The sequence below is a fragment of the Arachis hypogaea genome, chromosome 18 (genome assembly GCF_003086295.3).
Source record: "Arachis hypogaea cultivar Tifrunner chromosome 18, arahy.Tifrunner.gnm2.J5K5, whole genome shotgun sequence".
NCBI classification, from domain to species: Eukaryota; Viridiplantae; Streptophyta; class Magnoliopsida; order Fabales; family Fabaceae; genus Arachis; species Arachis hypogaea.
This window is the reverse complement of record NC_092053.1, coordinates 127,995,102-128,008,479: the sequence shown is the minus strand read 5'-3', so window position 1 is coordinate 128,008,479 and position 13,378 is coordinate 127,995,102. Positions and strand designations below refer to the sequence as shown.

At 32.9% G+C, this 13,378-nt stretch overlaps 2 protein-coding genes across 2 annotated transcripts; both read left to right on the top strand.

Moving 5' to 3' along the window:
* The first annotated feature begins 728 nt into the window (after window positions 1–728).
* On the top strand, window positions 729–1,541 carry LOC140181479 (uncharacterized). The gene has a single exon (XM_072225086.1). The coding sequence runs from the start codon at window positions 729–731 to the stop codon at window positions 1,539–1,541; it is 813 nt and encodes a 270-aa protein (XP_072081187.1).
* Window positions 1,542–5,476: 3,935 nt separating this feature from the next.
* LOC112771651 (uncharacterized) lies at window positions 5,477–11,337 on the top strand. The gene is made up of 5 exons (XM_025816442.3): window positions 5,477–5,780; window positions 6,121–8,440; window positions 9,175–9,295; window positions 9,968–10,024; window positions 10,131–11,337. The coding sequence occupies exons 2-5, from the start codon at window positions 6,189–6,191 to the stop codon at window positions 11,106–11,108; spliced, it is 3,408 nt and encodes a 1,135-aa protein (XP_025672227.1). The 5' UTR covers window positions 5,477–5,780; window positions 6,121–6,188; the 3' UTR covers window positions 11,109–11,337.
* Window positions 11,338–13,378: the final 2,041 nt, after the last annotated feature.

The following is a 13,378-nucleotide window of genomic DNA, read 5'->3' as shown; positions in this document are numbered from 1 at the left end:
CTAAGTTGCACAAAGAAGGTTACCTTAACAAATATGATTATGAATCATATGTAACTTGTGAATCCTGCCTCAAAGAAAAAATGACCAAAACTCCATTTATGGGACATGGAGAAAGGGCTACAGAATTATTGGGACTAATATATACAGATGTTTGTGGACCAATAAAAATTCAAGTCAAAGAAGGATATTCTTATTTTATCATTTTCACTGATGATATATCTAGATATGGCCTTGTGTATCTTATGAAACACAAATCTGAGTCATTTGAAATGTTCAAAATTTTTCACAGTGAAGTTGAAAATTAAACAGGTAAAAGCATTAAGGTGCTTGGATCTGATAGAGGAGGAGAATATCTAAATGATAATTTTCTTGAGTACTTAAAGAAAAATGAGATTCTTTCTCAATGGACACCTCCTAGTACTCCACAACACAATGGTGTTTTAGAAAGGAAGAATCGAACTTTATTAGATATGGTTCGATCCATGATGGGTTTTACTGATCTTCCATTGAATTTATAGAGCTATGCTTTATAAATAGCAGCATATTTGCTAAATAAAGTACCCACTAAAGCAGTTTCTTTAACACTATATGAGATATGGAAATGACAAAAACCAAATCTCAAACACATTAGAGTTTGAGGATTTCTAGCATATGTTAAGAAATTGCAAAGTAATAAACTTGATGCTAGGTCCGATAAATGTAGATTCATTAGTTACCCTAAAGAAACAATGGGTTATTATTTCTATCACCCTTCTGACCACAAAGTATTTGTGGCAAGAGGTGGAACACTTTTAGAAAATGAATTTCTTTCTGAAGGAAGACAAGGTGAAGAAATAGAACTTGATGAAGTTAAAGAAACCAATAAAATAGTACAAGCTCAAGAATATGAAATTCAAGTTGAGCAACCAACTTTGGATGTACTCAGACTAACACCAAATTTATCATCTTCAAGAGTTGAGGATAACGAACCGATAGTAGTTCAAAGAGAGATTCATGAACCAATCCTTGAACTACCTTTGGAATCGGTTCAGCAACTTCCAAATTTGGTACGAGAATTATCTCTTCGACGGTCCACAAGAAAATATCGTCCACCACTGAGGCTAAACCTAATGGTGCAAGATGATGTAGAAAATGAGATCGATTATGATGATAATGATCCTAAGACTTATGAAGAGACAATGCAAAGTTCCGAAAGTCTAAAACGGCAGAGTGCCATAGAATCCGAAATAGAGTCTATGAGGATCAACAATGTTTGGACTTTGGTTGAACTCTCAAAAGACATAAAATCTATTGGTTGTAAATGGGTTTACAAGAAAAAGATTGGAGCAGATGGTAAGGTAGAGACCTATAAAGCCTGTCTAGTTGCCAAGGGATACCGTCAAAAGGAAGGAATAGATTATGAAGAAACATTTTCTCTTGTAGCAATGCTCAAATCTATTCGAATTCTACTTGCTATAGCAGCATACTATGATTATGAAATATGGCAAATGGATGTGAAAATAACTTTTTTAATGGAGAACTCAAAGAGGTTGTGTACATGACACAACCTGAAGGTTTCACACTTCAGTCTGATCATAGTAAAGTTTGTAAGCTGCAAGGCGCCATTTATGGGCTAAAGCAAGCTTCTAGAAGTTGGAACATTTGCTTTAATAAGACAATCGAAAAGTTCGATTTTATCCGGTGTGAAGAGGATCCTTGCATATACAAAAAGTTTAGTGGGAGTACAGTCATTTTCTTAATACTCTATGTTGATGACATATTACTAATAGGAAATGATGTATCAGCATTGTAAAATACCAAAATTTGGCTATCTCAACAATTCTCCATGAAAGATTTGGGAGAAACAACCTATATTCTAGGAATAAAGATCTATAGAGATAGATCTAAAAGGTTGCTCGGACTCTCACAATCTATATACATTGATACCATATTGAAAAGGTATAACATGGAAAATTCCAAAAAATGCTATTTACCAATAGGCATTGGAATCACTCTCAGCAGAAAGGATTGTTCTAAAACTTTTGAAGAGAGAGTACGCATGAGTAGAATACCATATGCTAGTGCAGTGGGAGCTATCATGTATACCATGACATGTACACGTCCTGATGTCGCATATACGCTAGGAGTAGTCAGTCGATATCAGGCAAATCCCAGTGAGGAACATTGGAAGGTGGTTAAATCCATTTTTAAATATTTAAGAAGAACCAAAGACCAATTCCTCATCTATGGAGATTCTGAACTTATACCAAAAGGGTTCACTGACGCAAGTTTTGCCTCAGATAAAGATGATAGCAAATCTACTTCAGGTTATGTTTTCACCTTAAACGATGGTGCAGTGAGTTGGAAAAGTTCCAAACAAGCTACTGTAGCTGATTCAACGACTGAAGCTACGTACATAGCAGCAAGAGATGCTGCTAAAGAAACTGTGTGGATGAAGAAGTTCATAAATGAGCTTGGTGTGGTGCCCTCAATTAAAGAATCACTTCCATTACTATGCGACAATAATGGAGCCATTGCACAAGCAAAAGAGCCAAGATCACATAAAAAATCTAAGCATATCTTAAAAAGATATCATTTGATAAGAGAGATCGTTGAACGTGGAGACGTTGAGATTCAAAAGGTTGTTGGGAAGGATAATGTAGCAGACCCATTCACTAAGGTGCTTGGATCAAAAGAGTTTGATAAGCACATGTGGGAATTGGGATTGAAATATATGACTGATTGGCTCTAGTGCAAGTGGGAGATTTTGTTGAAAATACATCTATGCCGTAGATCCAATCTGTTATTGGTTCTAGTACAAGTGGGAGATTGTTGGAGATAAGTGTGTATGTCCAATAAAATACTATCATGAATTATTATTATTATTATTATTATTATTATTATTATTATTATTATTATTTTTATTTTTTATTTTTTTATAAGAATAAACTTTTATAATTTATGATAGTATCCTTAATTAAAATTAGAAACGAATAATTACGATAGGGATCGTAATAATGAGATATACGTTTTTTTAGTACTTTTAATTTAAATTGTTCTTAATCGTAGAATCACTAAAAATGGGACATTAGTGATTCGGATATATATATATATAATAGTCTTCATTAGATGAAAATGAATAGATCTCATTTATTAAATTATATATATAAAGATATAACCATTGAACTGACTCACTCTAAGAATTCCTAATGGTTATAGTTACCGTATATTTGTCAATAGGATATTCTTATGATGAACATAATATTAGAATTTTCCTTTGATCTGCGACTATAATAGTAATTGACAATGTATTTGTTATACTTTGATTCTGGACACCTAACACCCTACGGTGTTAGTTGAATGGACATTGGGTATGATTTAAATACTTGTAGAATTAATGATTAGTCAAAATGGAATCCATCAATTATGGTAATGAGTTTGAGCTCTACGATTATAATGAATGAAATAAACAATGCCTTGGCCAAGGGGTTTGAATGAATTAAGAAATGAGTTTCTTAAGTCATTCATAATTCATTATAATAATGGTAACAAGTTAGAGTTTGACAATCAAACCGTACTCTAAAAGTTAGCCAAGAGCAGAAAAGATGGAAGGAATTGTATTTTTTGTTCATCTTGTGTTCTTAGTAAAAATATTATTACTTCATACTATCGGGTCGTCAAGCAGCGTTGTAAATTTAGTATGACTAATTTACTACTTGCTTAGTATTGAACCTATGGGGTCACACACTAACGAGTGTTCTAATCCTTGGTAAATAATCATTTAATTATTATTTTGATTAGATCAAATAAATAATTATATTAATTCAAATAGAATATTATTATATTCTTTGCTAGCACCATGAATATAATAATATGATAATTGAGAATATTAAATAATTAATTATTTATTTATGATGAAATTTAAATATGGATAAGATCCTAATTGATTCTATTTCAAATTAAGTTGTAATTTGATTCACAAATCGGTCACCAATCTCATACTATATATATGTGTATATGTTAAAAGAAAAGAAGACAAGTTTTTCTTTTATCTCCACATACATAAATATTCCAATTCTTAATGAAAAATTACTGGTGCAAGGAGTTGCAAAAAATCTCTCAGTTAAATCCATTGGTTAGAGAGTTGACAACAAGGATCAGCCTCGGTGTGGATACACATAGTACCTTCGTACTATCGAAAGAGAAAGTTTTATTCACTAGGGTACTCAAGTATTGGCATCTAACCCATCTTATTTCAATAAAGTTTTAAGCACAAAATAAATCAATAGGATTACTTTATTACTTTCGTTGCGTGTTATGAACACTTGTAATCCTTCAAAATGAACCGAAATTATTTCATATTTGAACAAGCAGTAAAAAAGACTCAACCATCAACAAAAATACATCGAATGTATACAACGGATAAATATTATAGCTATAACTAACTAAACAAGCACACATGAACACGTTCAGCAAATTCAAGCGAAACGAAACCAAATGAACCTCAATTAAACAAAGAAATAAACTGAAAGTACTTAAAGAATAAAAAATTTGGTCAATACTTAACAGCATTATCAAGTGAACCTCAATTAATTTACAAATGAACCAAAATGAGTTCAGATTTCAACAAGGAGTCAAAAAGACTCAATCATCAACAAAACACATATCAAACAAGTAGAAAAACAAGAAAAATTGAATTAGAGAAATTTGACCCACTAAACCCTAAACCAAACTAGTAGAAATGCAAAGGAGAAAACTGAACATAATGAACAAGTACCTTGAAGAATCTTTGTTTTTTTTTTGTTATGTTTTTTGTTAATGATCTCAAAGGCTGGATTTTTCTATAGTTTTTGTTGAGAATTTGAAAGATTTTTGAGAGATTTTGAGAGAAATTTCAGATTTCTTTGTTGCAGTTTTAAGTAAGAGATATGAACGATTTTTTATATTAGAGCGCGAAGAGAAAGGTAACGTTTATTTAGGATTTTTGGCGTGTGTTACACGTTTTTTTAATGAGAGTAGTTTTTGTTGATGTTAGACTTACTTAGGCACAGTTTGGGTAAACAACTTAATTAAGTTACTTTTGAAGAAATAGTTTAAATAATAAATGCTTATATTAAAAGTAGTTTATAAATAAGTTATTTTGTGTTTGGTTTTTTAGTTCTAAAAGTACTTATTTTAAGAAAAAAAGTGATAAAAAACTTTTTATTATGAGAGAAGTCATTTTTTTTAACTTTTCGTTAAGTACCAAAATAACTTTTTATAAAGTTGCAATTTTGCTTTGAAAATTATACCAGACATTAATACTACACATTTTTATAAGTTAAAAATTAAAAAAAGTAACTTATGAATCTATCCAAACGGACCTAAATTAAATTTGAATGACAATAAGACTTGGATGTGTAAGTGATCTGTTTTTTTTTTGGTGATCTGTTTTGATAATTCAAGTACTAATTCTAGTTAAGGTTTTTTTTTTTTTTATTTTAAAAATTCCTACCGAAACGGTGCGTTTTCGCATACAAGCTATAGAAGAATCAAGAACGTGAAAGAGAGAGATGCTTTTGCGGCTCTTATTGTGAGCAAGACTCGTACCACCTCATTCCTCTTTACCTCCTTTCTTTTATACACTATCGTTATCTTCTATAGTTCTATTCTCTTACCTCTTCTCCTTCCTCACTCGCTTTATTAGGGTTAGGGTTTTCACTTCCCACTCTTCCACCCACCACTCTTCTTCTCTCACAGCCGCCCGTCGTGTTTCTTTCTCTCTCTCTCTCTCTCTCTCTCTTCCCGATCGGAAATTAGAGGTACGTCTTTCATATCTAGATTTTCCATTAGATTCCGTCGATTAATTCATTGTTCTTTGATTATTTTCGACTTCTTTTTCTCCCTTATTTTGTTTTGTTCATATCGTTTGATAAATTTTCATCGGTTGATTTGTGGAAGTTAGCATAGGTTATTTTTGGGTTTTACACATTGAGATTATTATTTAATTGCAATGAAAGAAATCATCGTCTGGTTGGTGATTTTGTAGCTTCTACCTGCTATCTGATTGTTGATGTTGAATTGGTTATTTTGAGGATAAAGTGTTGTTAATTATGAATGCTTCAATTGATAAGGCTGTCAAATTGTTGTTAACTGTTTCAGGTTGAAATATTGGCTTGGATTCTTGGAATTGGTGTTATTTATGGTTTTAATGGAGAATAGAGGCTAGGATGTCCAACAATCTGGTTTCGGAGCCGATGCCAAGCATGCAGATGGCTCAGTTGCAGCCAATTGTGACCAAAGTAGATTCTACGGCTGGACAGATGGATATGGGGTTATTGGCTTCTGTAACTGCTGATCCTACTCCACAGCAACGCGGAGGTGCAAATGATCATGTTGGATTGTTGAGAGATGGGTCTGGTGATCCCAGGTCTCGGGGCTTATCGAATTCAGCTATGCAGAGTGTTCGAGTAGAAGCACGAATGAGTAATATGGGTCCACAGCAACTGGTAACAACTCCCAAGCGGAAGGCACCAATGGAATTATCAACTGGTAGCTCTGTGACATCCAACAAAAGGGTTGCACAAGGGGGAAATAGACCTTGGTTGCAGCAAGCTTCTAATCTGTCGAATAAAGGTTCTGCGCAGATGCAATCCCCATCTAATGCCTCCCCCCGCCCTCAGCAATCGGCAGTCTCCAATAAGAGAAAAGTGCAGATGACTGAATCTGTTTCCAGTAAATCAAGTACGCCACGGTCCTCGAATTCTAAAAATCAGAATACGCAGATGAAGCAGCCATCCAAGGTTCAAACAGAATCTTCTGAAAGTGTTAGGTCCAAGATGAGGGAGTCATTAGCTGGTGCTCTGGCCTTGGTTTCTAAGCAAGATAAACCGACCCAGAACAATAACACAATGAATGATGCTGCTACTAATGGGAAATTAGAGAACAACTCTCAGTGGGATGGGTCAGCACCTGCACCCATTGATATTGCCCCAGAGCAAAGGCAAGATATTTCTGAATCTGCTCAGCCTTCTTTTTCTGCAGCTGGTTCAGTTGACCATGCAACAGGAGAGCAGAGAAATAATGCATCTTCTAGTGAAGATTTTTCTGAAAAATTCAAGGATTTTGAAATGGGATCTATAAATATATCAAATAATGAAAATATACTCGGGTTGAACTGTGATAAGCAAGACTTCCAGTCAGATTACACTTTGACTACTGATGATGTTCCATTCAGCGACAGTTTTTTTGTGAAAGATGATCTTTTGCAGGGTAATGGTCTTTCATGGGTATTATCTGATGTGGTAGGCATGGACAATCAAAAGGAAAGTCAAAATATTATAGAGCAGAGACCAGAACCCGAGGAACGATTACCTGAAGTTTTAGCATCAAGGATAGAAGAAGAACTTTTCAAATTGTTTGGAGGTGTGAATAAGAAGTACAAAGAGAAGGGGAGGTCTCTCCTATTCAATTTGAAGGATAGAAATAATCCAGAACTAAGAGAAAAGGTTATGTCGGGTGACATTCGTCCCGAACAATTGTGTTCCATGACAGCAGAGGAACTTGCTTCAAAGGAACTCTCCCAATGGCGGATAGCCAAGGCTGAAGAGCTTGCTCAAATGGTGGTTTTACCTGATTCAGATGTTGATATTAAGAGGTTAGTCAAGAAAACACATAAAGGTGAGTTTCAGGTGGAAGTTGAACATGAAGATAACGTTCCCATTGAGGAGATCTCCAGTGGCACCACATCTTCTAGAAGTCTAACAAGTAGAAAAGGTGGGGAAGCCAGGAGTCAAAAAACTAAAAAAAGTGGGGAGGCCACTTCTTCCAAATCTGCTGTGGTCAAAGAAAATAAAAACACGGATGGTGAGAAGAGCAATTCAGAGAAGGATAATGCATTTTCCATTACCATTTCATCCAACGATGGGACTGATCCAATGCAAGGCCTTATGACAGATGATGCACTGAAGGATCCCGACTTTCTTCCACCAATTGTCTCTCTTGATGAATTCATGGAATCCCTTCATTCTGAGCCACCATTTGAAAATTTACCGATGGAATCAGGTAAAGAAGCTCCTGAATCGAACAAGGACGATTCCAAGGTTGGATCTAAATCAAAATCTTTGGATATTACCCCAAGGGAGCAAGCTGGTGTCACCCCTGATAAATCTGAAAATCTAGATGCCAAAGGTGAAAAACTGGTTAATGCAGAATCTGGGTCTACTTCTGATAGACGTTGCAATGAGAGCGAAGCTGGCGTGAAGCCAACTGATGATCATGCAAAGGAAAGGTTAACGGATAACAAGAAGAATGCTTCTGTTGATGCTGAGCTGAGAACAAGTAATTTTAATGCTGAAGAGCGACATGGCAATAATAGCTTGTATGCAAAAACTGCAGTACATACTAAGGGTGAATGCTTCTGGGACGGAATGCTTCAACTGAATATATCTACGACTGATTCAGTAATAAGCATATTTAAAAGGTATTTTATTAAATGTTCGTGACATCTTTTACGACAAGTTGCCACTATTTTGCTGAGGACATTTGTTGATAAGTTGTGTCTGTCTGCAAGTATTATTTATTTCACTTGTTGTATTGCATGCCATCTTTTATATGTATATATATATATATATATATATATATATATATATATATATATATATATATATATATATATATATATATATATATATATATATATATATATATATATATTTGGTTGGGGGTATTTTTGTTCAATGATATGGTTTCAGTTTGGTAGTAGTTATTATTATTATTATTATTTTGAATTTTTGAAAGCAGAGCAAAATGTTGGTTGTTGATACTAAGTTGCCTTAAACAGGTTGGACTCTCATGCATTGCCATTTCGAAACTTTTTTCCGATTTTTTTGAGTTATTTACTTATTCAATTTTGCTCCTTAGCATTAGCCATAAACACTTGCAGAGACATTTATTGTATCTGTTGTTTCTGTCATCTCCTTTTGCAATTGTTGTAGTAATTACTAATTGGGCATGCTATATAGGGTAGTACATTATATTGAACTATGTACTAGTGCTTCTTCAAGGATTGTGTGGGATTTATTTGTTTTTATCCCTTTGATTGGAGGGTCTGAAAGGTGGAATTGCCTTTTATTATGCTGAAGATCGAATTATTCTTGTTTAAAAGAGTTAGAAATTGTACTGATTTTTTTCTGATTTAATTTTATATTCTTGAAGTGGTGAGAAAACTACTGCAAAAGACTGGCCTGGTTTTCTTGAGATCAAGGGAAGGGTTCGACTTGAAGCATTTGAGAAATTTTTGCAAGAGCTTCCTCAGTCAAGAAGTCGTGCTATAATGGTATCTCAAGTTTCTTCTTGTTGTACTAAATTAGTACTTGTGTCTTGTATGTTTATGTTACCTTCCATGCAGAAAGAAATGATAAAGAGAGAGATCAGAAACGTTGCATTTCGATGCTTTCCTTTCGTTTTACTAATGGCAAATTATGTCTTGAGTGCAATATGTTTGCGCCTTTTCCTTCGATTGAGATAATACTGATAGAGGCATTACTCCATTAAGGCTGGTAGAGTTTTTAAAATAACGAAGGTAAAACAATGGCTGTGAGACCTGTAAAATTGTTTACAAGTTAAAATTTTGCGAAATTCTGTAATTAAATTATGGCGTATCTAGTGACCTGATTTAAAGGCTTCTTCCCTAAGACCTTTATATTCAAAACTACGAAATTTTGAATTAAAAATGATGTTATATAAAAATGTTTTGGCGTATTTGTGAGAGAAAAAATGGATTTAAAAAGTCCAGTAACCATTTCATGTGAAAAGGTATATAAAAAATTATTCTTCACCAAATCGACTCGCTTGTTTAGTAGTTTCCAAGGGATGCATGGGACAATTAGGATGTGTAACAGCGTGGTTTGAATTGCTGCCTGATGTTTGCTTTAAAAAATGTGTTATTTTGTCACATTTCACTTTCCTTTTTGGCAGTGTATAAATCTCTGTTGACTATTGATTGCAGGTCGTACACTTCGTTTCGAAAGGGTCTTCACCTAGCCAGCAATCAACACTTCGTGAGGTAATGGTTATGATGAAAATGTTACATTGTCTTATGTCTCTATGCTTTTCGGCGCATTGTTTTTCTATATTAGATTTATGTTTTTTCTTCTTTTGTATGATTACAGGTGGCTGAATCTTATATTACGGATGAGAGAGTGGGATTTGCTGAGCCTGTGTCTGGAGTTGAACTTTACTTTTGCCCACCTCATAACAAAACAGTTGAAATGCTGAGCAAGATACTTCCAAAGGAACAAATTGAGGCAGTTAATTCTATTGATAATGGCCTAATTGGTATTATTGTATGGAGAAAAACTAATTTAATTTCGTCAACAATTTCACCCACCGCTTCATCACAACACAAACATAGTAGTAGTAGTAGCTCTAAAAGGCAACAATACTTCTCTAGGAGACAGCAAGATGGTAGTAGTAATTTGAATGTGAATGTTGCTAATCCCTCTAATCCACCACCGAATGGTGTTGATGATGATGATGATGACATTCCTCCTGGGTTTGGGCCTCATCAGGCCCGGCCCGAGGATGACCTACCTGAGTTCAGTTTCATGGGTGGTCCAAACACATCATCACACATGGTCCAAAGACCTAGGGGACCACCAGGTATGGTTCCATTCCAAATGGTTAACCAGGCCCCATCACGCCCTGTTGATCAAATGAGGGAGCTTGTGCACAAATATGGTCAAAGCAAAGTAAATTCACATCATTCAGGAAATTGGCAAGACAAATTTGGTGGTTCAATCCAACCTTGGAATGATGATGATGATGATATACCTGAATGGCAGCCGCAAAACTCACAACAGAACCACCAGTTCCCACCACCACCACCACCCCAATTGGCATTGCACCAACAAAACTTTCACCTTAGACCTCACTTGATGAATCAATCTTTCCCAGGTTCACCGACTCTGCCAACACCACCACATCTTCAACCACCTATGAATGTGACACATGGCCAAAGAAATATTGGTCCAAATTGGGTTCCTCCTAACCAGGGAAACAACCACCTGCAACCAAGTGGTGGACAGCACTATGGTGCTCCTATGCAAGGCACGTGGCCTGAAAATGTTACTAGAAGTAGGGGATTTTAGTTTGTTTTAGCATATAGGTTAGGTTAGCTCCTTTGTAAGCTTATGTCAAACTTTTTTTTTCTTTTACTTTTGTAGCATCTTTTTCTTTACCATGTGAAGCAAACAAATGGCTATATTTTATCTTTTTTCATGTTTCAGATAGCCAAGTCTAGGTGATCTGGTGAATAATATGATGCTGTAAACATATTGAATGCGCTTGTTCCTGATACTAAGATTTGCATTTGGTTCATTCTATGCATTAAGGATTTTTTTTTAAAATTAAAATTTTACATCGTAAATGGTAAGTTGTAAATTCTACACCGTACTTTTTTTACGTTGGCTGTCCACACAAAAAGGAGCAGATGTTTTAGTCTAAATTTGTAACTCGTAAACATTTTTTATTTTAGTTTTAAATATTTAAAAGTACCGATAAAATGTATCTTTGCTTTTACGTTTATATATCAACTGAAATACGTATATATAAAAAATTAACTTCCAAACTAGTCTAAGAGTCTATTTGAATAAATAATTTAATTAACCTCTTTTGAAAATAGAATTTATAACCAAATTATTTTATATTCAATTTTTTAGTTTTGAAAGTGTAAAAATAGTAGAGACAGCCAGACAGGTGTCATAATTCTATCCGTGTATTCTTGCTGTGTGTCAAAGAGACACAGATGCCCTTTTTCCTTTTCCATTCATTTATTGCTTAAGCTCAAGTTGAAGATTTGATTTGGTTTTGCAACAAAATCAAACTAAGCCAAGGTTTTGTTCACAATAAAATGGAGGCTAAAAAATTTAGATATAGAAGTAAGATGAGAAATTTATCTATTAAGATATAATATTTATTATCTATTAATATATAATAGGAGAGTAGTAGAGTGGTCTGTGAGTGACAAGTGGAGCGTTCTATATTCGACACATAGAACTGTGTGTGTTTGATAAGTATTTGCTCTTAAAGTTGGACATCTGGCAATTCTCAAATAAAGAAGCAACTGGGCAGGATTTTGATTCAAATTTAAATTGAAAATGATTTTATTCCGGGACTTGCAGCTGTATTTTTGTTGTTAACAAGTATAATTATCCATATGCTATGCACGTGATAAGAATTAAGATTGAAATTATAATTTTAAATTATTTTTTTAAAATTAATTTGAATTATAATAATTTAAAAAAGTAACATGTTATGTATTGTTTTTTTTTATTTAGTGTTAATCGGATTAATTCTAAAATAGTTATTAATCGGTTTTAATAATATATTTTTTTCAATAAATCAGAGATATATACTGAATGTGATCATAAATAATATAGTAATAGTTAAATCCACCAATAAATATATTAGTTATTATCATACTATAAAACAAATTAAATATAAAGACTATTAGTACTTATAAATCTATAAAATCGCACTGTCTTTGTTCGCGTGCAAGGGTTTACTTATCAAATAAATTTAAAATATGAACAAAAAATATTTATAAATTGGACCTAGCATCACTTGAAAGAATAATGGAAAATAATTAACTTACCTTATCATCCATGAGAACCATTTCTATGTAAGTCGCTTGTTCTTGTCAAATTTGGATGAGACTTTCCATAACCTTATATATTAATTTTGTTAAATAATTCTATATATATATATATATATATATATATATATATATATATATATATATATATATTACGGTAGTTTTTCTTAATATATATACATATATATAAATAATTCTATAATATACATGAATAAAAAAATATATGAATTATATTTTATTAAACTCTATGTTACCGGTTATTAAAAACATTAAAATATATGAACCAAAAATATTTATAAAATGGACCTAACATCATTTCTATACATATACATTACTATCCATAAGAACTATTTCTTTGTAAATTGTCTTGTTCTTATCAAATTTGGATAGAACTTTTCATAACCTTATATATTAATTTTGTTAAATAATTCTATATATATATATATAATATATATATATATTACGGTAGTTTTTCTTAATATATATATATATATACATAAATAAAAAAAATATGTGAATTATATTTTGTTAAACTCTATGTTACCGGTTATTAAAAATATCTAAATCATATATATTAATTATTTTTTGTTATAATTATTTCGTTTTATATATATGATTATTTTTTATTCTATAATCGTGCAATAATTTTTTATTTTTTATATCTATATATATTCCTCAATTCCGACTCCATTCATACGCATATTAACAGTTTTTTTCTAATAGTGATATTTTAATTTTTCAATTTTTCGTTTTTCTTTTTTTCAC